Source organism: Drosophila gunungcola, assembly GCF_025200985.1.
Source record: "Drosophila gunungcola strain Sukarami chromosome 2L unlocalized genomic scaffold, Dgunungcola_SK_2 000110F, whole genome shotgun sequence".
Taxonomy (NCBI): Eukaryota; Metazoa; Arthropoda; class Insecta; order Diptera; family Drosophilidae; genus Drosophila; species Drosophila gunungcola.
The window spans coordinates 13,090-34,823 of NW_026453166.1; the positions used below are offsets into that span (position 1 = coordinate 13,090).

The following is a 21,734-nucleotide window of genomic DNA, read 5'->3' on the forward strand; positions in this document are numbered from 1 at the left end:
TTGTAGCTTAAGCCTCTACAAAGCTGCATTTAAATTTTGTTTGAAAATATTGGGTTGTTATTTTTACGATACAACTTCTTAATTAATTTATGAAAAATAGCATTGCAGAAATGCGACCAGAAACCCACAGTTCTAAGCCCATAACTTTTTATTCAAGCATCCAATTTCGAAGTGGTATATCTTTAAAGTCCTGTGGCTTAGTTCTCTAAAAATCTGCGTTTAAAACTTGGTTTGTAATTTCGGGACGATTTTTTTCATATTTTGTGATGTTACCCCTTTTATAATCTCCGAAAAAATCGTCTGTGCAGAAAGATGACCAAAAACCTGCAGTCTTAAATCCATAACTTTTCTTTGAGGTATCTGATGTCAAATTAGTATATCTCAACGGTCTGGTAGCTTAAGCCTCTACAAAACTGCATTTAAATTTTGTTTGAAAATATTGGGTTGCTATTTTTACGATACAACTTCTTAATTCATTTCTGAAAAATAGCATTACCGAAATGTGACCAAAAACCCACAGTTCTAAGCACATATCTTTTTATTTAAGCATCCAATTTTAAAGTGGTATATCTTTAAAGTCCTGTGGCTTAGTTCTCTAAAAATCTGCGTTTAAAACTTGGTTTGTAATTTCGGGCCGATTTTTTGCATATTTTGTGATGTTACCCCTTTCATAATCTTCGAAAAAATCGTCTGTGCAGAAAAATGACCAAAAACCTGCAGTTTTAAATCCACAACTTTTCTTTTAGGTATCTGGTGTCAAATTGGTATATCTCTACAGTCTTGTGGCTCAAGCCTCCAAAAATCTGCATTTAAATTTTGTTTGAAAATATTGGGTTGCTATTTTTACGATACAACTTCTTAATTCATTTCTGAAAAATAGCATTACCGAAATGTGACCAAAAACCCACAGTTCTAAGCCCATAACTTTTTATTTAAGCATCCAATTTCAAAGTGGTATATCTTTAAAGTCCTGTGGCTTAGTTCTCTAAAAATCTGCGTTTAAAACTTGGTTTGTAATTTCGGGCCGATTTTTTGCATATTTTGTGATGTTACCCCTTTCATAATCTCCGAAAAAATCGTCTGTGCAGAAAAATTACCAAAAACCTGCAGTTTTAAATCCATAACTTTTCTTTCAGGGATCTGATGTCAAATTGGTATATCTATACAGTCTTGTAGCTTAAGCCTCTACAAAACTGCATTTAAATTTTGTTTGAAAATATTGGGTCGTTATTTGTTTTTCTGGTTGGTTTTATGAAATTTAAATTTTCAAAACATTTCTTATCATTTTTCTCAGTCAAATTGCTAGATTTTCTGAGTTCAGATACCAGGCAAACTTAATCCGTTGCTAGTTATAGCTGGTAACTCGAAACTTAATTCCACAGGAAAACTACAGCAGGCTGAATACAAAGCCCCGCCCCCCAGATGGACATGCAGCCAGATCGGCATAAAAATGTCGTTTTAAAAGACACGCAAAGGGGTTGCCGGATCTCCAATTAAATAAATTATGATTTATTTATATTTTCTTTAATTTTTCCTTTAATAGCCGCCGACCAACGCAGTCGCACCTCAGAAAATCAAGAGTGAAAGTAATTCGCAATCAGCAGAGCGCGATTAACTCAGATTCTCACCGATTTCCCACGACGAAAAGCACTGCGATCGTTTTAAAATAAACACACATATAAAGTTGTATTTTGTAAATAGATTAAAAGTTCCCAACTCGTATGATAAAGTGGTCTTCGTTGCCTCTTCGGGCTGTTTAAAAAACTTTTCTCTGAGTTCAGTTTGTCACAGAACGTCGAACGAAGCACAAGTACTCGTTGGTTTCAAAATACTGAAATAAAACGAAACATTATCAGAAAATATAAGCCAAATACAGGTGGGTGAAGATATATTTTTTGAAACTTGTGATTTAAGCAGGAGCCAAATGGCATAGGTTCTCGGCGAGTTTAAAACCAATACTATTTTTAATACAAATTCAAAAAGTATCAAGAGATTTAGATTTGAATTATATAATTAACGTTACCACAATTGGCTAAAAATGTCAACAAAAGTGATGCACTTCTGAGTAATTGGACTTTTACCAATTTTATACAGAATAGAAACTGAAAGAGTCATTCAAGGGTCATGATCAAAAAGTATTTAACTTGTCGCTAAAAAGTGTCACATTAACAAAATCGTGTATAAATCTGTATATCTATACGTAATGTTCGAACATCGAAAACAAAAGAATTTAAAAAATTTATAGAAGGATTTTTCAATTGAAACCAAAAATCATTAACTTTGTCACACACCTTGGCATGGATTTTAAGTATGCGCAGTGGTAGTAGGAAAAGCAAGTCCATTAACAGATTTTTACATCTGTTTCGAGAGAGAAAATTCTCTCTTGATTTTTAAAATCCAATTCATTTTCTCGATCTGTCGCTCTCTATAAGTGACAAAGCGAAACTATTTTTTTCGTCGAATCGAGGAAAATAAAGAAAACAGCAACAGAGCCAAAAAACATGATACAAATCCGTTGGACAGAAATAGCGCCACCCACCTTAAGTTTTGAAATTACATTTTTAAAAAGATAGCGATGAGCCATGGCGTGCAGTTCTCTTTGTTTTCAGAACGACATGGAGAAGACAACGCGGCCGAAGAGAAACCGACGGCACAGCAGGTTGGATATTTTTGGAAATAGCTGAGCACTTACCTGGTTTGATTTTTTACATTGTTCTTGTGTACTCTTTCAGACGCGCCTGGCCACCGGAGGACGAGCTGCAGACACCAACGCGAGCCATCAAACGCTTGTTTACGCCCGACATCAAGAGGATGCTTAAGGATTGGCTGATCCGTCGCCGGGAGAATCCGTATCCCAGCAGGGAGGAGAAAAAGCTGCTTGCTGCTGAGACTGGACTGACTTACACCCAGATCTGCAATTGGTTCGCGAACTGGCGCAGAAAGCTGAAGAACTCAGAGCGAGAGAAGGCGAAGAAGTCCTGGGGTCATTTGATCAAGAACTACAACCATAATGCGAGGGGAAACGTTGAGCAGTTCAGCATCTCGTCGGAGGATAGTATTTGGGAGGAGGAGATGCGCTCGTGTCCTGCGGAGGATGACGAAGGCGATGATGATGACGAGTTTTCCAGCCACAGCACCGCCAGCGATGGGAATGCCAATAATGACTCCACAACCCCGTACCAGCCGAATTTCTATGTGGAATCTGCGGACTTGCCCCATCGGATACCGATGTTGCCCACTGTGCAGATAAGCAGGACCAAGTACAAGCACCAGATGATGGAGAAGTATCTACGCGATACTTCCACGGCCGATGAAGTCATTCAACCGGCTACTCAACTCAACAAGTGGCTGGAAAGTGCTGCTAAATTCACACCGGACAGAAATAACTATCACATTGAGTGGAATACGAGCAGGTAAATACGGCCTGGTGCTGACGCGTTTTGCCGTGATGGATAAATCCTCTTAATTTTAGGCAGAAAAGCAGCAGTTGCGGCCAATCCCATAACCAAGTGATCTTCTCGACCGATGCCACGGCGGTGGCTCTCGGTGATCGCTGGATCCTCCATCACAGAGACGAACTGGACGCCGCGGAGGCCTTGGCTAACCTCGCCTTTAACTGTAGGCAGCGCTGGCAACACTCCACGATCAGCTCCTAGGAAGCGCCACCGAAGACTCCGTGGTGGACAACTGACGCCATCATTCCAGCAGAAGTTTAAGGGCCCGTTGGCTTCTTTTGGTTTTCATTTTTTAACTTATTTTTTAATACTTAAATTAAGAAACTTTTGAATAAATTTTAGATAGCATTTTTAAATCGGTCAAACAAACATGAAAGTGAAAGCCAGATTGCGCCAAATAGTCAACAAATGTTTAGCAGCTAGTTTAGTGTGAAAGACAATAATTATCTTGCTTTTAAACAAACTTGGTTTCATTTCGACTTCTCCTCCGGCGTAGTTTCCTTGGCTTCACCTTTACTCTTGGCATGGACATCAAGGATCTGAACGAAGCTGTTCTGATGCGCCTGCAATTGCTGGACGAGTTGGCCAGCTGCCTGGTTGATGGTCTGAACGAGTTGCGCCTGCACCGCCTGCAGGCCGGGCATCTGGGCGTAGGCCATCAGCTCGTTCCTGCTGAGGAGGGTCTCCTCCACGATGCCTCCCAGCAGGACCATTTGCGGTACCTTCCGGGTGATCCTCAGCAAGCTACCGATCCTTTGATGGTCAGGGGAGAAGACGATGCAGTGGTTGGAGTGGAAAAGTGGCAGGATGGCTTCGTAGCGAGTGCCCTCCACCGCTTGGCCGATGATCTTGCGGCCATAGGACTTGAGGTGCAGGTTCTGCTTGTGCAGTTGGACACGAACGCGAAAGATCTCGTCGGCGGTGATGGAGTTCAGGTGAAAGATGGCAACCAGCCGGGAGTGGTCCAGCCAGTTGCGCACCTCGCGTGCGATGATCTCGTTGTAGGGGTTCTCAATCTGCTGCTGCGTACGCTCCGCACGTGACTTAAAGCAGCTTCTCGCTTTTGGAGGCTCTGGGTACTTTGGCTGGGTAACGGCGACGACGCGGGCACGTTCGTAGTGTGGCTCCTTGGGGCGCTGGATGTTAATCTTACCCCTGAAGCGGACGAACTGCAGCGCCGGAGTGCTGCCTCTAGTCAGGGGAAGGACTGGAACCATTCAAGAATGCATAAATCAGTGAACGTGCATGTAGTTACACAACAAAAGAAAACAGAATATGTATTAAAAACGGGGCCACTCACTTTTTTGTATTAGACTCATTATGCCGTAATGCTCCTTTTTCTATTTTTGACAGCTGTTTTCCCGGTTCGTTTCGCCGGTTCCGTTTGACAATCGAACCAGCTCGATCAAACACGCAGGTGTCATCGATGCTTTAGAAACATCGTTTTTACCGATGTTTGACAAGGCAACATCGATGTTTTTCCATCTCTACTCTGCTTCCCTCTCCCGCAGCGCTGCGGGAACATAAATGTTAGGATAACGATGAATTATCATAGCCGTTACGAAATCCACGGTTTTCAATTTCGAACTTTGAACTAAACTGATCAGGGCTTTGGATTCCGGCACCATCGTCGAGGACAGATCTGGGATGCACCAATACAAATATTTATAAAATATCCGGAATGGAATTACGAATTGCCCTTTTTTCACGGCTAAAGCTAGCAGGCAAATTGTTGCACGATTTCTGAAAAGTAGGTTGTATTAATATAGCTGAATGTGTTGTGTAAACAAATTCAGATGAAAGTTTGGTCGAGCCGGGATCAATAAGAAAGAGAGAAGGTTTGATTGTTTGGGACCGACCACTTAAGGCACTATTGAGGGAAGTCTATAAAGATTTAAATAAACTTTACCCTGTTCATGGAATACTGTTGGTCAGGTGCAACGTATTTGTTTTTGGATTTTTTTTTATTTTATTTGGAGGTTCCTTCAGATGCTTTTAATACTTTTAAATTCAGACGTAATTTTAAAAATCAACATATCCCCTGGATCTTCTAATATTTTCAGACCTGGACCAAAGATTGAGAACCAAGAACACCCAAAACGACTGCATAGGTATAGAATTTATTTAATTACATTTATAACATTAACATCTATATATATAATGTATATATGTATGTATAAGTTGCATTTCGCTATGGGGTTCAATTTGGTTTTACGGGACGAAAAATTTATAAAATCTGGGAGTGGCGGAAATTAAAACGAAACCAAGTGTAAGAAATAATTGTAATTTAATCGGTTTCTTCAAAGTAACTTAGGAAATAACTAAAAAGTCTCTTAAAACTTACAACTTATACATTAACATATGTTTAACAGCGCTTCATCTGTTTCAACTTGAAAAATGTTTTCTTTTTTACTTGTTTTCTTCTATTTTTAATTTTTTCTGTATCGGTTTATGTTTCTGGGCGACCTCTTGCAGATCTGATCTCTTGTGTTCTCGTATCGTTAATTGTGTTATATAATGTACAGTTTCTCTTTAGTTTAGTTTTAAAACATACAACTAAATACGCGCTAAACACTAATTAAACTGTATTTACATTTCATACTTGTTAGTCTAAATAATTTAAATATTTTACAGTTTCTTTTCTTTCTTTTACTCGAGTTTTATCTTTTTTCTTTTTTTTTTTTTTTTGTATTATTTTGTCGGTCACATAATTTACAAGTGGTTGTGAAAACTTACGTTTAAGTTAAAGGAGTGTACAGAGAGGGTACTACATATATAGGTTATTGTATCATATTGTGAGGGTATGTTTATGTTTCTTGTAGGGTGTCAGCATAATGGTATAAGGGGTCCTGAAACTACCCAACATTCTACAAAGTTTCGCGCGCAAAAACTAACAATTGGGTGGAGATCGGAACGCCTTTAGTTAGATTTAGACCAGTGATTTTCGGCTTTAGTTTTGTGGCAGTGGTGGTTAAAAAATAAAAAATAAGATAAGGTAGTCAGAAACAGAAGATCGGAGACAACAAACAAAAAGACCAACAGCGTTGAGTCGGAAGCCCTTTCTTTGCAGGAAATTTTGAGAAAATGGAACTCTGGTGCAGAGCGAAAGTTACAACACGAAACGAAGCGAAACGTGTCTAAGCTTTAAAGTATTTGGCTTAAATATTGATTATTATTAAATAAGCGTCTAGATAATGTAATGCATAATGTATACGTGTGTATGTAATCGTAGGAAAAGCCTCTGGGCGTATCACTAAACCTAATTGTGCATGGGCGACACCCCACACTCATATGAAGTTCTTTGGGTCTATGTGAGGCCCCGTTTTCTATATATTTTTATAGGCAGGCATTCCATAGAGCCAAGGAACCGGTTGTTTGAAAATTAAACGGTTGGTTGTTCGGAGGCGAAAACTTTGTATAACGCGGAGCAGTGACTTTCCCACCGAGTAAGTCGAAAGTTATTAACCAATCAAAACTTAATCGGGTTAGGAATATGATCGGATATCAATATTATGTATGGGTAGTAGTATGCATAGTACAGTAAACAGTTAATATGTTTTTAAGCTTTGTTTAACATTTCTTTCAATGTGTATGTGTAGATTTTTTCATGTTTTACGTGTTTTTTTCATTTTAAATTAAGCAAAAATAAAACTTTCTTTCTTGAGATCAAACTTAACGATACTTTGCAAGCTTTTGTTAAAGGGTTTAAATTAGGGAGAGTTAAATTATTCATTCAGACAAATATTTATCGGTTTGCTTCTGATTTCAAAGTGTCGGGATCTGAAGGGATTTATTTCGCTTTGTTTGAGTCTCTTAGGGATCTCGTTTTAGATGTGAGCTTGGCCTCAATGTTCTTTTGCTTTTCTTGCATTTATTTATTCAATAAAGTTGGCATGTTACTGCTCTTTAAGTTATTTTTGTTTTGTTTTGTTTTACTTTGCTTTTTTAAACTTTTGCTTGTTTAATCGCTATTTAAAATTACTTAATATACTAGAAGAGCGTAACTTTTTTATGTTTGTTTGTTTCTTTTTCATTTTAGTGAATGTATTTGCCTGTAGAGTTTAGCATCCGGTTTTAGTTTAGGGCGTCACTTCCGTTTGTTTTTTTATTTTCCAGTTATTGGCCTGTTCTGTGATTAGACAGTGGCTATGACAATCAGAAGGTGCGCTAACTCGGCCACGCGATTCTTGAGATCTGGAGCGGCACGGTCCAGGTTCTCGTTAGCAAAATCGCAAGCCGGAAAGATGTGCACCACATAGGCAGCCTGCTCACTGCCCGGAATAGGTATGTTCACAATGCCGGCGGCCATTTTTTGTTGTAGGTATGTGATGAATCCGGTCTGGAGATTCCTCGAATGCTGCAGCACATCGGCGTGATCTCTTCCGCATGGCAAGGCCAAAAGCATGCAATGCTCTTTGTCCACCTGTAGATTTTATGGGATAGTATTATATTATATTAGGTATCAAAAATTATATGATATCATGAAATCGTATTATCTTCTAACATACCTGCATCTTCTTGGCGACTCCTTCCAGCTGTGTCTGCTCCAGACGCATTCTCTGCGCAATCCTCAGCAACGGCGTGTTGGTCTCCACCAAACTTGGAAGCGAGGCTCTTGCCACATTCGGATTTCCGTGCACAAAGTGCATCTGGACGGCGGCCTGGTCGGTTTTCAGGGCCAGTAAACCCTGCCACATCACTGGATAGCGTTGCAGCAGTGTGACCAGCGAATCACCCGGTGGCGGAGCCATGGCTGGCGGTACTTGATGGGCGGCCAATTCCATGCCAGCGTGTAGAGCAGGTGGTAGATGATCCTGCTGTTGTTTAACTGCAATTGCAAAGGAAGAGCATCGTTAGCTATTAGGTTATAATGTTATGGTTTAAAGCCACTTGACACTCACCGACAGCTGCGATCATGGATAAGCGGTCCATCTCATCAAGCTGAATTTCCATTGCCTTGCCTGAGTGATGGTGGCTTCCCGGCTGCACGCTGCCATCGCGTCCGATGAACGGACTTCCGGTCGAGACGGCAGGCATTTGTGGTGGGACTACCACGGTAATTGATGCAGTCGGCCGATGGGCTGGCGGCGGTTCTAGCTGTAAGCCACCACCCTCATAGAAGCCTCTTGAAGCTATTTCGCTGAAATGGGCTGGTGGAATGCGCGCGTTGTGCACATAGACCTGCGCCATTTGCGGTGAGTCTGTGAAGGAAGAGGATTTAGTTAATCGGACTTGCTATTAATCGACATAAGATTTTTAGCTCTTACCAGCTGCGGTGCGATCCTGAGGACTTTGCAAGCTGTGTGGCACTGCGATGGTTCTTGGAGGTCCACTGCCAGGGCGTCGTAACTCTAAGGGCGGACTGTTGCTAATCTTGTCTTCGTAGTCTCCACCTCGCATTAAATGATGCTGGTAGAGCATAAAGTCCCTGGATGCAGCTACTCCTCTATACGTGGAATCATTCTAACAATAGATAATAGACAACAAATTTATTGATTAACCAAAGTTTAATTTAAATGCTTATTTCTATATGGCTGCAGACTGGGAATTAATTTGGTTACGCTACTTGAAAGCTCCGCAAGTAAAACTTGAGCATTACCGGTGTTATAGGCGATGCCTGCTGATGAGCTGGAGGCGGACTCTGGGTTCGCCGTCCACTGACATAAGCGCCCAAGTCATGCTGCATCCATTGTTAGCAGTTTTAAATAGTAAAATTAGTTGGTGGTTAGTAAATGAAAAAGAGTTTTATTCCTAAAAGCTTAGATCTTAAAACAAAGTTAACATATAAAAATAACTAAAAAATAAATTTAAAATTATATGCTTTAAAAAAACTGTTGGTCAAATTATAATTAAGTACAATTTATATAACTGTTCAAGACTTACCAGGCTGGCATCGAAGGGCGGCACTCCGGCCATTCCGGGTGGTAAAACCAATGGCGATACCCTCGGCTGGCCCTGTGGACTGATGTTCGGAATGGCTGTGCGCATCCCTGAAAAGATATGAAAGTTACCTAGGATATTGGGTATGCTACAAGGCATCGTTAACTTACCAACTGCTGCTGCGGAGGAGTTGACCTGCTTTTGGGCGGATTTCAGCACTGCAGCTGACACCGGCGGTGGACTGCCCAAACTTCCCGGCATGATCTGTCCAGCCTGTAGACTGTGCACAACGGGGTTCTGCTTACCGGGCGGCGGCGAAGAAGTCAATTGATGCTGCTGTGGCTGCAGATGAACTGGCGGTTTCTGCTGCAATATCATTCCAGGATGGGTGGGCAATATCATGCCGTGTGGAGCCAGCTGCATCGGAACTCCCTTCTGCTGATTGGCTTGCTTAAACAGCTGTTGTTGTTGCTGCACGGCTGTAGACGAAGTTGGTGGCAAAACAGAAGCTGCGTAGCCAAAGTTGGGCTTGCCCAGCTGCAAATGAGCTCCTGCTGACGAAGTGGGCTGTGGTTGTTGCTGCTGTTGCGGTTGGGTCACCACCGAAGCCTTGGAGCTTACCACATGCAATATCTGCGGCGTCGCTGCTGAAGTTGCCTGCTTGATTACCAGAGTTTGTTGTTGTTGCTGCTGCTGCTGCTGCTGAGGATTTACGTTGGCTCCTGGCCCCAACTGTTGCTGCTGTCCCGGAAGCCTCGGTGAGTGCGCTGCTGGTGGCGGCACATTGACCAGCAGATGCTGCTGCTGCTGTAGGTGACGTGCAATGATCTGGGGCTGCAATAGTTGTTGATTTACCGCGGCGTCTGCGAGCACCATGTGACCTGAATGTGGTTGCTGTTGCTGCTGCGGGGGCTGGGGTACCTGTTGCTTTGTGGGCGTCAGTTGCTGCTGAAGATTCTTTTCCCTGTTCAGCACGTGAGCCTTGAGTGGTTGAGGTGGCCGCACATTGCTGTGCTGCGCGTGGTGCGGGACAGTGGGCAGGGGATTCTGCTGCAATACGATAGGTTGTTTTGGCGGAGCCACCATCTGTGGCATTTGTTGCTGCTGAACCACCAACGGACTGGGGTTTCCTTTTACCAGTACACTCACAGGCTTGTTGAGCAGAGCAGCTGCTGCCGCGGACTCGAGCTGCACGGGTTTTCCCAATGCTGTAATCGGGGTCGGTGCACTAGATGCAATCACAGTGGAACTAATCTGCTGATTTGCTTTCTGCTGATTCTGTGGCTGCTGCTGCTGGGAGGGAGGATCAGGTGAGCCAGCTTCATTGCTGCTGTTGGCAGGAGCAGCAGCGGTAGCTGCTGGAAGATTGCCCTCTTTGCCTTGGGGCATGCCAGCGGTAATTACTCCAGTGACAGGGTCAACTAGAGCCTTGCTGACCGCATCCGCAGCCCCACCGGTGATCTTTTGAGTAGCAGGAGCGGCTGTCTGATGCATTGGCAGTCCCCCGCTGGGAATGGACGAATTGATGGCCTGATAGGATTCAATCTCCGCTGCCGCAATGGCCTTCTTTTTGGGATGTTGTGGCATTGTAGGCTTGGGAGCGGCCATTGCAGGCATAGGTACAGGAACGGGAACGGTGACGCTCACAGGTGTAGGATCAGCTGTAGCCATAGCTTGAACTGGTTCAACATCTTTATTATCCAAGGGTGGCATATGGGGCTGCACTTGAACTTGATCAGTGAGTGGCTGGAGTACAGGTGTGGGAGTAGATGGAGCAGTAATTTGATTTGGAGCGATTACCTCCTCCATCAAGCTCGCTGGCGGTTCGCCAATGGTCTTCCGGTCCTTGGATCGCCTTGGGCGCCCCACTGCATTGGCGGGATGTACTGCATCTGTCTTCCTGGCCTGCGCATTTCTGCCAGAGCGTCGTGGTGGAGTTTGGGCGCCTTTCGGCAACTGTTGTCCTACTCCAGTTGGTGTGTTGGTATTTCGCACCACGTCTTCGATAATATCGTCCACTGTGCTGCGATCCTCCTTCTCCTGCAGACGGCGTGACTTGCGTGTGTTGGAGTTGGAGTCGGAGTTGTCTCCTCCAATTGGATCGATTTGTGCAGCAAGTTCCGGTTGATTTTGGTGTTGATGCATAGGCTGCTCCATTTCACTGCTGTTCTTAATCGAGGGTTGCGTTTTGTTGATGGTGAGAATGAGGCGTGGTCTTTGGTCGTCTGCAGGTGGCGCAACACTTGAGTTAGCCTTTCCTTTGGGCTCTTCACCCGCGTCCTCATGAAATTCATAGATATCCTGACTGGTTCCTTCACTTGCGGCTTGGTGTTGGACTTGCACCTGAGTCAGAGCCTGATTTCTGGCCTTCTTTTCGGCAGCTGTGAGCACAGGATTGGGAGGAGTGGGAACTGCTGGTTGCGTAACCGTAGGTGTTGGTACTGTAACCATTTCCAGTGCCTTTCGCTGAATATCGAGCTGCTGCTGCTCGAGTTGGTGTTGCTGTAATAGCAGACTCCTCGGAGGTCGTCCTTTCCTGCCTCTGGTCACAGGAGCTGTAACTGGTTTTCTCAGCCTGGTTTGCACTCCATTATCACCTGGCTGCAATACCAGTCCAGAATCCGCTCCAGGGGCTGCTATTACTGAGTTTAGAGGGAAGCCTCCTTGCTTCTTCGCTCCCCTCGGTTGTCGTCCTCGCTTGGCGGTACCTCCTCTTCCCGGTGGTCTACCCACAGTTGGTGTGGCTGGCTTTGATGGAGGCAATTGTCTGGTCTCTGTCTCATCCTCTGTGTCGTGATCATTTGAGCTGTTTACACTCACAGAAGGAGTAGGAAGGGAAGCTTCCTGGACAATATAATTATCCGCAGGCTGCGAATTGGGGATAGAAGCCAGTGCAACTTTTTGTATATCCACTGGGCGCTTTTCGTCTTTACTAGGCAGTGGAGTATCTAGCTTCTTAATCACACTGTCAATATTCACCTCCTTAGCTGACCAGTAATCGCTGTCTACTTCCTTGGAATCCTGTTCGATAAGCTCATCCTGCTTGGGCTGCGAGATCTTGATCAGATTCTCCTCCGTAAGCAGGGAGGATCCCGTCTTCGGTGATTGTACGGCCGAACTGGTGGTGGGAGTGGGTGTACGAATTACCGAAACACTTTCCGATGTTTTGAGGACTGTCATAGATGGTGACGGTTCCATCTGACCAGAAGCTGGACTTTCCTTGCACTGGCTTGTGGGACAGTGAATGGCATTTGCTGTGGAAGCTGGTGGTGAAACCACTTGATTTGGTGGAGGTACAATATGCTGTTGCACAATTAATTTTGGGGCATTCTGGATCACATTGAGTGGCGTTTGATGAGGCAGATTGCCTCCTGGCGAAGACAACTGTTGCTGCTGATGGTGAGCTAACAGTGGTGGTGGTTGCTGTTGCGGTTGTTGCTGTGGGTGTAGCTGTGCTTGGGGTCCAACTCTTGTCAAAATTGCTGCAGTCGGCACTTGGCCAATTTGTCCCAAAGTATTTGTTTTGCAGGGTGGACTGCTTGACAGCTGTTGCGGATGTTGCTGCTGATGCACACCTCGTGGTGGAAGCTGCGCATGATGTTGCTGTGATGCAAACATTGACGGAGAAGATCCCATGTGGGTGGCTCCTTGGGCCGACGTTTGCTGCAGGGGAGCATGGATCTGTTGTTGCACTTTTTGTATATGCTGCAATTGCTGCTGTTGTTGATTTAACTGCTGCTGAGCCTGATGATGCTGCTGTGCCTGATGTTGCTGTTGTGCCTGATGCTGTTGATTCAACTGTTGTTGGGCCTGATGCTGCTGGTTCAAATGTTGCTGTTGGGCCTGATGTTGCTGCTGTGTTTGATGGTGCTGCTGAGCCTGATGTTGCTGGTTTAATTGTTGTTGTGCCTGATGCTGTTGTTGCATTTGATGTTGTTGACCTGGCGTCAATTGTTGCGACTGACCATGCAGTTGTTGCTGCTGCATATGCTGTTGTTGCTGTCGCTGCATTATCTGCTGATGCATGAACTGCTGCATGTGTTGATGTTGCTGGTGTGCAGACATCTTGGCCATCATCTGCGGCGAATGTTGCTGCTGCTGGGCCTGATGATGTTGCTGCTGGGCATTTACATGGAGGTTCTTGTGAGGCGGCAGGCAGCCCAATGGAGGAGAGCTGGCCACATGTGACTGAGTGGCCTGTTGTGGCTGCACAGTGACCACTTTGCTGATGATCGTTGGATGATGTGGCACAGGTATCGCTGGCATTTTTTGCAGGGGAATTGCCAATAGTTGCGGTGACGTTTGCAACTCAGTTGTGGATTTGGGCGACTGTTGCTGTGATACCTGCTGTTGTTGTTGCTGTTGGGTTCTGGGCTGGTAACTGTTTGGTTTGCTGGTTGTAGGTGAGTTGTTGGCGGCCACCACTCTCGTTGTGGGACTTGCTAAAGGACTCATGCTATTACCTTGCGGACTGGTCAACAATGCATGTTGCTGCTGTGTCTGTTGAACCTGTTGCTGAGGTAACGGTTGAGTTGCAGCAGGTCGACCAACGGGACTCAGCTGACCGACCAGGCGATTTTGGCCTCCACCACGTCCTGGTGAAAGGATCGGACTGTGGGGAGATGGAGCTCTGATCGCAACCATGTAAGCTCCAGGCTGCTGGGGATGATGGGACTGCTGTTGCTGATGCGGAGACAACACCATTTGGGGCACCACAAAGTGGGGTGTCGGCTCTGGTATGGATATCGTTGGTGGTTGCATAATCAGGGATTGCGTCCGCAGTGTTTGATGTGGTGTAAGCGGAGACTGCTTGGGAGTCGAAGCTTGTGGCATGATATTCTGACTGGGAGTTGGACTTCCAAATGAGAGGGAAGCTGAAGTTGAAGCTGTTGTAGAAGCGGTGCTGGAGTTGGAGCAGTTGCTCATCACATTGGAAAGATCCAGGTTGATGACGGGGGTTGGATTTATGCCGCTTCCAGCTGAATGCGGAGCAGGTAACACGGTGTGCACAGGCTGCACCAAAGGCTGTTGGAGCTTACTGATAGTTGGTGGTTCAATCTTCACGGGCGTGGCCGGCTGTGGTTTCTGTGGCTCCAAGGATGGCAACTTGGTAATCACCGAAAGTTGGGGTGTGGTGTCCTTGCTTGCCTTGGGTTTAGACTCCACCTTTGGCGGTTCTCTCACAGAGCTATTGCTGATGGACTTCTCCGGCGACGAGGAGCTCTGAACAGTTTCATCAATCTTTAGACTAGGTCCACTGCTATCCGCCTCGTCGGGATTTTCTTCAGTGTCTGTATCAATTTGCAGATCTCTCTCTGATTGCGGAGTATCAGCCTTGATGTCCATCATATCCTCGTGCCGCAAACTTTGTACCGCCTTGTTGATTTCATCGGGATCCAAGACCCCAACGACTGGTTCAGGTTCCGGTTCAGCTTCGGACTCTGGTTGTCGCTCAGGTTCCACTTCTGGTTCCTCCAAGTTTGCTGCAGGCTCCACAGCTGCCTCTATGGCCTTGGCGGCTAAAGCCGCCTCTTCATCGGGTTCTGCTACCACTAAAGCGGGAGTTTCCATCTCATTTACTGAATTCATTTCATCCATGCCATCAAGTGAGTAATCCGCAGTGGAGGAAGTGCCAAAACTTTCACCCAGGAGAGCGGATACGGCACTCTCCGTCTCCTCCTGCGAAATAGTCACGCGAGACTTGGTATCCTCTAACTTATCCAAAGGTTTAGCAGCACCTGGAGGCGATGCCACCGGTATTTTGGGCTCATCTGCCAATGTATCGAGAAGAGATGAGGAATTAAACTCTACTGAGATAGATTGCACGGCTGATTCACTAATTCTGTCATCCAGCTGGCCATCGAAACCGGGTATAAAGATCTCCTTTTTCTTGCTTTGAGCTGAGGCGCTGGTAGGCGAAGTTTCAACACCTTCTGTGGCTCCACTTGCTCCTGCTGCTGCACTGGCTTCTGCCGCTGCACTGGCTCCTGCTACTATCGAGGATGTGGGCGTTGTGGCCAAAGCAGAGGAGGTACTCACACCAGCTCCACTGCTCACCGGAGTCTCTGCAGACTGAGTGGACAGCATGGAACTGTTGGCTATAGTTGGAGTTTTAGGTATTGGACTTATCAGGCGTGGCTTCTCCCGCGATGGAGTCAGGCTATCACTTCCAGGTCTCGTGGGTGTTGTTGGTTTCGGCTTTGGAGTAGGCAAAACATCTTCGTCATCGTCACCTATAAGGCAAGGCAAGCTTGGAGATGGTTTGCAAAGCGGTGGCGATGAAGCATGCTTGGCGTCCATCTGATCTTCTGCATGCTTGCTAGCAACTTGAACGTTGACAGTCAGCTTTCCAGGAGTAGGAGGTGCGGATGAAGTAGGAGCCACACTTCCCAAGGATTCCCTGCGATGCTGCTGTTGCAGCAATTTCTCCTGCTTTTCCTCTTTGGATCGCTTCTTCTTCTTCTTTTTGTCCTTGCTCTTATGCTGCTCTGGCTGTTCCGGTTTGGTACCCTGTTTAACCATCTCCACCGAGTTGTTGTCTTCGTTGTCAGAGAATCGAAACACATCTGCCATATCGGATCTGTAAGTGGTGGCTGTTGAGGGAGTTGGTTCATCTGGCATCGTCTTGCTATCAAAGTCAATCATTAGTTGTGCCTCTAGAGCTCTTCCTGCTTCATCCATATCCACACTGTTATCATCCTCCATTTTAGTTGCAGCTTTGGTGGAATGTTGCTGTGCTTGATGTTGTTGCTCTCGTTGAGATTTTTCGCGCCGCTTCTTCTCGCGCTTTTCCTTCCGGTGTCTCTCTCTATCGGCATGGGAAGATGAGCAAGTGCTTACCGCCTGGCGAATTCTTTCCGGCTGCTGTGGTTGCTGAAGCTCATCCTCCTGCACAGGCAGTTGAATACATGCTTCCTGACTCTTGCTGGTGGGTGTGGAAAGCTCCTGTTTGTAGGTTTGCAAAGCAGCGGACACAATGGGACCCGTTGTAGACACACAGCTTGCTGTAATATCCTTTATGCTTTCTCCTTGCTCATCGGGAAACTGGGATTCTTCCTCATCAGAAATTATGCCAAAGATGAACTCCATTTTATCTTCTCCCCTCTTCGATGGTGTGACTATCGCAGCCGCCGAAGATGGCGTTGCAGACAGGGGCAAAGCAGTAGGATGGACTCCACCCGAGTTGAATGCTCTCGTAGAAGAGGAGGTATCCAAGCTTTTCGATTTCTTTGACTTCTTCAAGCGATGACGCTCTTCCTTGGACAATTTCTCTAAGCTTATATCATTGGTGGTAGATATATTAGTGGCGCTTACGGTGGTGCTGTTATTGGTATCTGCCATATTCCTCAGTTTCTCGCGTTTCTTTTCCTTCCGCTCCTTGTGCTTTCTTCTATCACTGGCTAGAATCTCTAACGGAAGCGAAGCACTTTCAGTTTTGAGATCATCAAAACTACCAAACTTTGTCTTGCACTCGGAGGATGAATGGACGTCAAATATGGATGGCGTCGATGGAGTAACCAAAAGAGGAGTGGGTGGAGCCGATGTCTCCACTGTGGAAGAAGACTTGAGCCGCCTCTTGCTCTTCTTGTGCTTTTTACGACTTTCTGGAGAGTAATCCTTGAGCTTTCCAGAATCAGAATATGCGTACGCTGAATTGTAGAAATCTCCATACTCCTTCTTTATGTCCCTTTCCGGCTTCATCTTACGCTCCTCCATCGAGGAATTCGAATCGTGACGGGACTTAAACTTCTGTTCGCTGTCGGAAATATGCTCTTGCTTGATTTCTTGGGCGGGAGCTGCGGGCTGCTCTTGCTTTATCGCCAAATCAGGAGTAGGCTGGGACTGTGACTCAGAATCGGAGGCAATCCTGGTGGAGTGCGAGTTCCTCTTTCCGAGATGGCTGTGCTTCATAACATTTCTTTTAATCTCATCTTCGGAACTATCATCACCATCACACAGTCTTCTCAGATTCTGGTGCATCTGATGCACCCTGTTAGCATCTGGCATGGAGCTGGCTCCCTGGTGGTCCTGATTTTCAAGCTCTGCATCCGAATCGGAGAAAATTCGTCGCTGGTGGCGCTCCTCATCATCATCGTCATCGCTGCTGGACAGTCCAGCATAACGGCCATGGAAACTGCTGCTGCCACTATTTCGATGGTGACGATCCTCAAACTCCGTGTCCGAGTCTCCATCATAGCTGGTTGAGCGCTTCTTCTTGGCACGAGACTGCTTTAGCTGCGAGAATTTGGCCTTGATCTTCTTTTCCTCCGCCTGACGTTGCATATTCTTGCAGCTCCTGGCTTTTACTTTATCGTACATTGACACATTTGGACAATCGTCAGGGATGTCAAAGATGGAGTGCTTTTTGGAGGCATCATCGGTGTCGTCAGAGTCTGCGGAGCTCAACATCATCAGTTTGGCGCGGAGCGATTTCGACGAAGAGTGATGACCTTCATCGGATCCCCTAGAGCATTTCCGCTCGACACTTCGCCTGTAATGATGATGATTGGGCTTTCCACTTGAGGTGTTGGTCGCTGCTGAGCTGAGTTCTCCAGCGGATCCGCTTCCTGCCGCAGAGGTCCTCCTGAGAGGATTATGCTGCTGTGGTGTATGCTCTTCATCTGTGTTAGTGGATTCCGCCACAGAATGTCGCTTCTTGTCACGATGGTGATGATGATCCCTTTTACTTTTGTGCCTGGAGGATGTACTACTGCCATGATGGTGACTACTGGAGTGCTCCTTATCCTTCTCTCTTTTAGGTTGAGGATGCTGCTCCTCCTCACTTGTATTTATTTGCTGCTTGGCTTGGGAATTTGGATCCACCATAAGCTCCATGGATGGGTTCGTTTCTGTGGAGCTAACACTGCTCTTCAAGTGATGCTTATCCCGACGATGATGCTTGGACGATAAGGATGAACTTCCCCCACTACCATGTGACTTAGAGTTGTGTGAACTACTAATTTTCTCCTCCTTGGAACTACTGCTCTTGTGGTCCTTGGAGTCCCGGCGGTCGCTACTATTGTGATTTGATGTATTCTGGGAGTTCTCCATGCGTATGCGCTTCACATAATCGTCATGTTGATTCTGATGACTGGACCCTGCACATGCTCCGCCACCTCCGGCACTATGGTTGCTTTCTTGTGAGCTGAGGCGGCGCTTTTGGAGGCGCACGGGAGAATTTCTGGATAGCTTCCGCGAGCGATCTTTAGAGGCGTTGTCTGATTGAATCGGAGCAACAGCAGTTGGAGTAGCGAGAGCAGTGGCTTCCCCAGAGTTTTCCTTGTTGTGCTGACAATCGCTGGAGGCGGTTAAGGGCGTGTTGTTGGTATGGGAGTAAAAGCTGCTGGCTTCGGAGGTCGCCTCCACTTTGCTCTTGTGGTACGAGGAGAGCTCGCGCATCCTGCCCATACGAGCTTCTTGATCGGCATCCACGGCGCGTCGAGTTTGTTCCTTTTCTCGCTGCTCTCTTTCTCGATGCTCTTTCTCTCGGTGGAGCTCCTTTTCCCTCACCTCTTTTTCTCGAAGTTCCAGCTCTCTCTGCTCCTTTTCACGCAGATCTTTTTCTCTGATCTCCTTTCCTTTTTGCTCTTTTTCGCGCTGTTCTCTTTCTCTAAGCTCTCGCTCTTCTCGTTCCTTCTTTTCCCGATCGTCTTGGACTTTTCTCTCCCGTTCCTTTTCTTTTTCCTCTTTGGCCTTACGATCCTCCCTCTCCTTTTCCTCGTGCAGGGCCTTCCGCTCCTTTTCCTCGCGCTCAAGTTGTTTACGTATATCCTTTTCTCGTTTTTCCTTTTCCTGACGCTCTTTTTTCTCTCGCTCGTGACGCTGCTCTTTTTCAGATTTCTCCGACTGCTCATCGGGCTCACTGGAGTCGTCTTCAATGAGGGGAGTAGCTGACTTGGAGGACTGCGAAGTGGACGAGTTCTTTCGCTTATCGGAGGACCCGAAGAATGATGATGTTTTCTCCGACTTTTTGTTCTTCTTGTCGCTGTCCGATCGATTATTGTGCTTGCTGTGGGACTTGTCGTGACTGCTGCTGCTCTTCTTAGAACTAGAATTTGAGGATTGGGATGAGAACGTAGCAGTCTTTTTTGGCTGCTCTTCCTCAATGGTGATCGGCTGTGGTATCTTTTGTACATGTGTGGCTGCTGTGGCTGAGGAACTGTTACCGTTGGACGATGATGACGAAGTAGATGCAGATGCAGACGCAGGCAAAGACGATATTGCTGATCCTGAGGATGAGATGCAGGTAGAGCTCACGTTGTTGCTCCCTGGAACTGAGGCAGACTTTTGAAGATGAACTTTAGCTGGCGACTGTTGGGGAGCATCTGGCACGCTTAAACTTTTGGTCAGATTGCTTCCAGAAGCCTGCCCAGCTGATCTTGATTGTTTTGCCATTTCAGGAGGAGGTGGTGGTGCTGGCTGCACTGCTGGAGGTGGCGCAGCGGTATTTGGCAACGGTGGGTGACTGGGAAATGGGTACTGCAGTCCCTTGGTGGGTCCCGAATTGGCAGCTGGTGAGGATGAAGGGGCGGTAGTTGCGCCACTGACTCCTCCACTCGATGCCCCCAGTGCTGTTGGCTTGGTCAGCTGTCCCAAATTCGCGGGTGTTGCGCCTCCCACCGAAGGGGAGGGCGATGGACTGTTGTAAGGCGACATCGAAGCTTGAGGGGAGTTCATGGGTGATAAACTGCTAAGCCTTTGGAGCAATCCAGCAGTTTTGCTACTTGCCGAGTTGGCTAATACACCACCACAGTTTCCAATAATAGGAGTTGTCTTGGTTGCCGCGAGGTTGGGCAAGGCTGGCGAGGTGTTCCCGCTGCATGGGCCGCCAGGATGTCGGGATACACTAGGTCCCAATGAAGATCCTATCACGACATTGGCGGAACTCGAACCCAATGCGAAATCGGAGCCGGCTGGATCGTACCACTGGTTTTTCTTCAACCGCTGAAAATCGTCATCAAAAATACTTTTCTTGGCCAGCAGGGATTTAACAATGTCTGAGGGTTGCAGCTCATCAATGTCCAGGAACTTATGCCGGGAATTACTTGTGGAGCTGGATACGGTTCCACTTGAACTGTTGCTGTTACCGGACCCCGAACTTGCTTGATGAGAATTCAGGCCGGTCCCCAAATTCAAGTGCATGGAGAGCTGCCAGGAGGGCGTGGCACTAGAGGGCGTGTGACCGGAACCATGTTCTCTGCTGCTTCCGCCAGACCATCGCTCGTAGTTTTCCTCAAAGTTACGAAGTCGTTCATCCAGTGAGGGACTTCCCCCTGCATTTTGGCCAGGTACATCCGAATCACTGGAGTTGGAACTCAGTGAGCGTGGTCGCGCTGGACTGGCCATCAAACCAGAGTTAGAGGACGACGACCCGTGCAATTGCTGCGACTGCTGCTGAAGATTATGCTGGTGGTGTTGGTGATGCGAGGAGGAACGCCAGTATCGCGAAGAGGGGCTGGGCAGAAATGCGGAGGCAGAACTGGAGCCCATTCCCTGGCTGGCGTTTAGACTAGAGTTGCTGAGGGAACATGACGAGGTCGAAGGAGCTCCTAAGCCTCCCAACCCTCCGGAGGATCCTCCCCCCAATTGCTGCTGTGAGAAGCTGCTTCCCGTTCCGCATGCACTTCCTCTGGACTGCTGCTGTTGGAAAAATAGCACTCCGAACTTTGGCAGGGGTAGCCACATAATCTCCCGTACCCTTTCCCGCGCTCTTTCTCTTGGTGGGGGCAGGCGTCGTGGCTCTGTGGGCAACACTTCGGGTCGCTCATCACACAGTGGCGTTCCAGGACGAGATCCATCAGCACTTTCTCCTCCGCTGGCCTCGTGTGAATGATGGGAATGTAGCTGATGACCCCTGCCTCTGGAAACATGATGATGATAGTCATCCGCCGGCGTGAGACTACTAATCCCGCCCAAACCAGGTCCACCAGAACTATTGCTGGTTGAGGATAAGCTGGGCTGCTGCATTGTAGTGGTCACTCGTCTCCTCTTCGCCGCCAACGAGGCGTTCACAATGTGCTGCTGATCGATACTGCTGGCTCCCACGAGTCCGTGGCGAAAAGCCGAGGAACTAGAAAGCGCTGACAGGGCTCCCACATCGATGGACGGGCGACGGCAGGTGAGCATCATGGATGGTGGAGCCGACGGCAAATGGCCGGGAAACTTCATGCTGGGGGAACCACTTGGGGTCTCGGAGACCCGCCGAATTTCGCTCTTGCGGTTAAGGGGATCGTGTATTACATCACAGTTGGACAGGGAGAGGGTGCTGGGTTTGTTGATGCTACTGTGCTCGCCAGTGGACTCCAGCTGAATAAAACAATTAGAATTAGTTTGCATATCCTAAATGCAGAGCCATTAGATCTGTTCCGGTTTTTAGCCTTAAAACTTGTTAATATATCT

General features: G+C 46.8%; 3 protein-coding genes across 10 annotated transcripts in view; 1 reads left to right on the forward strand and 2 right to left on the reverse strand.

Moving 5' to 3' along the window:
- Positions 1-1,747: 1,747 nt before the first annotated feature.
- LOC128253619 (homeobox protein Mohawk) lies at positions 1,748-3,811 on the forward strand. Of its 3 annotated transcripts, none has more exons than XM_052982183.1 (4): positions 1,748-1,876; positions 2,610-2,659; positions 2,733-3,413; positions 3,473-3,811. In XM_052982183.1, the coding sequence occupies exons 2-4, from the start codon at positions 2,616-2,618 to the stop codon at positions 3,654-3,656; spliced, it is 909 nt and encodes a 302-aa protein (XP_052838143.1). In that variant the 5' UTR covers positions 1,748-1,876; positions 2,610-2,615; the 3' UTR covers positions 3,657-3,811. The 3 variants fall into 3 exon arrangements, with proteins under 3 accessions (XP_052838143.1, XP_052838142.1, XP_052838140.1); XM_052982182.1 differs by having other exon boundaries at positions 1,781-1,876; positions 2,594-2,659; XM_052982180.1 differs by lacking the exon at positions 1,748-1,876 and having other exon boundaries at positions 1,887-2,659.
- LOC128253620 (39S ribosomal protein L10, mitochondrial) lies at positions 3,781-4,884 on the reverse strand. Its single transcript, XM_052982184.1, has 2 exons — positions 4,756-4,884; positions 3,781-4,662 (listed from the first exon to the last, which is right to left on the reverse strand). Exons 1-2 carry the CDS (start codon positions 4,772-4,774, stop codon positions 3,926-3,928), a joined length of 756 nt encoding a protein of 251 aa, XP_052838144.1. The 5' UTR covers positions 4,775-4,884; the 3' UTR covers positions 3,781-3,925.
- Positions 4,885-5,559: 675 nt separating this feature from the next.
- The window catches only part of LOC128253598 (protein split ends), a 53,640-nt gene continuing 37,465 nt past the window's right edge, over positions 5,560-21,734 (reverse strand). For 4 of the 6 annotated variants that reach the window (XM_052982111.1, XM_052982110.1, XM_052982114.1 and 1 more), the window contains 7 exons: positions 9,506-21,641; positions 9,339-9,445; positions 9,055-9,135; positions 8,723-8,918; positions 8,357-8,656; positions 7,964-8,283; positions 5,560-7,878 (listed from right to left, as the gene is read on the reverse strand). In XM_052982111.1, the coding sequence (XP_052838071.1) occupies positions 7,591-7,878; positions 7,964-8,283; positions 8,357-8,656; positions 8,723-8,918; positions 9,055-9,135; positions 9,339-9,445; positions 9,506-21,641 (13,428 nt within the window). In that variant the 3' untranslated portion in view covers positions 5,560-7,590. The remainder of the gene's footprint in view (positions 7,879-7,963; positions 8,284-8,356; positions 8,657-8,722; positions 8,919-9,054; positions 9,136-9,338; positions 9,446-9,505; positions 21,642-21,734) is intronic. The other 2 variants (XM_052982113.1, XM_052982112.1) reach the window with 1 other exon arrangement.

Coding starts and splice junctions, on each gene's coding strand:
- LOC128253619 (XM_052982180.1), top strand. CDS start 2,583: ATGGCGTGCAGTTCTCTTTGTTTTCAGAACGACATGGAGAAGACAACG. Junction 2,660..2,732: donor AGAAACCGACGGCACAGCAG/GTTGGATATTTT, acceptor GTACTCTTTCAG/ACGCGCCTGGCCACCGGAGG. Junction 3,414..3,472: donor ATTGAGTGGAATACGAGCAG/GTAAATACGGCC, acceptor TCTTAATTTTAG/GCAGAAAAGCAGCAGTTGCG.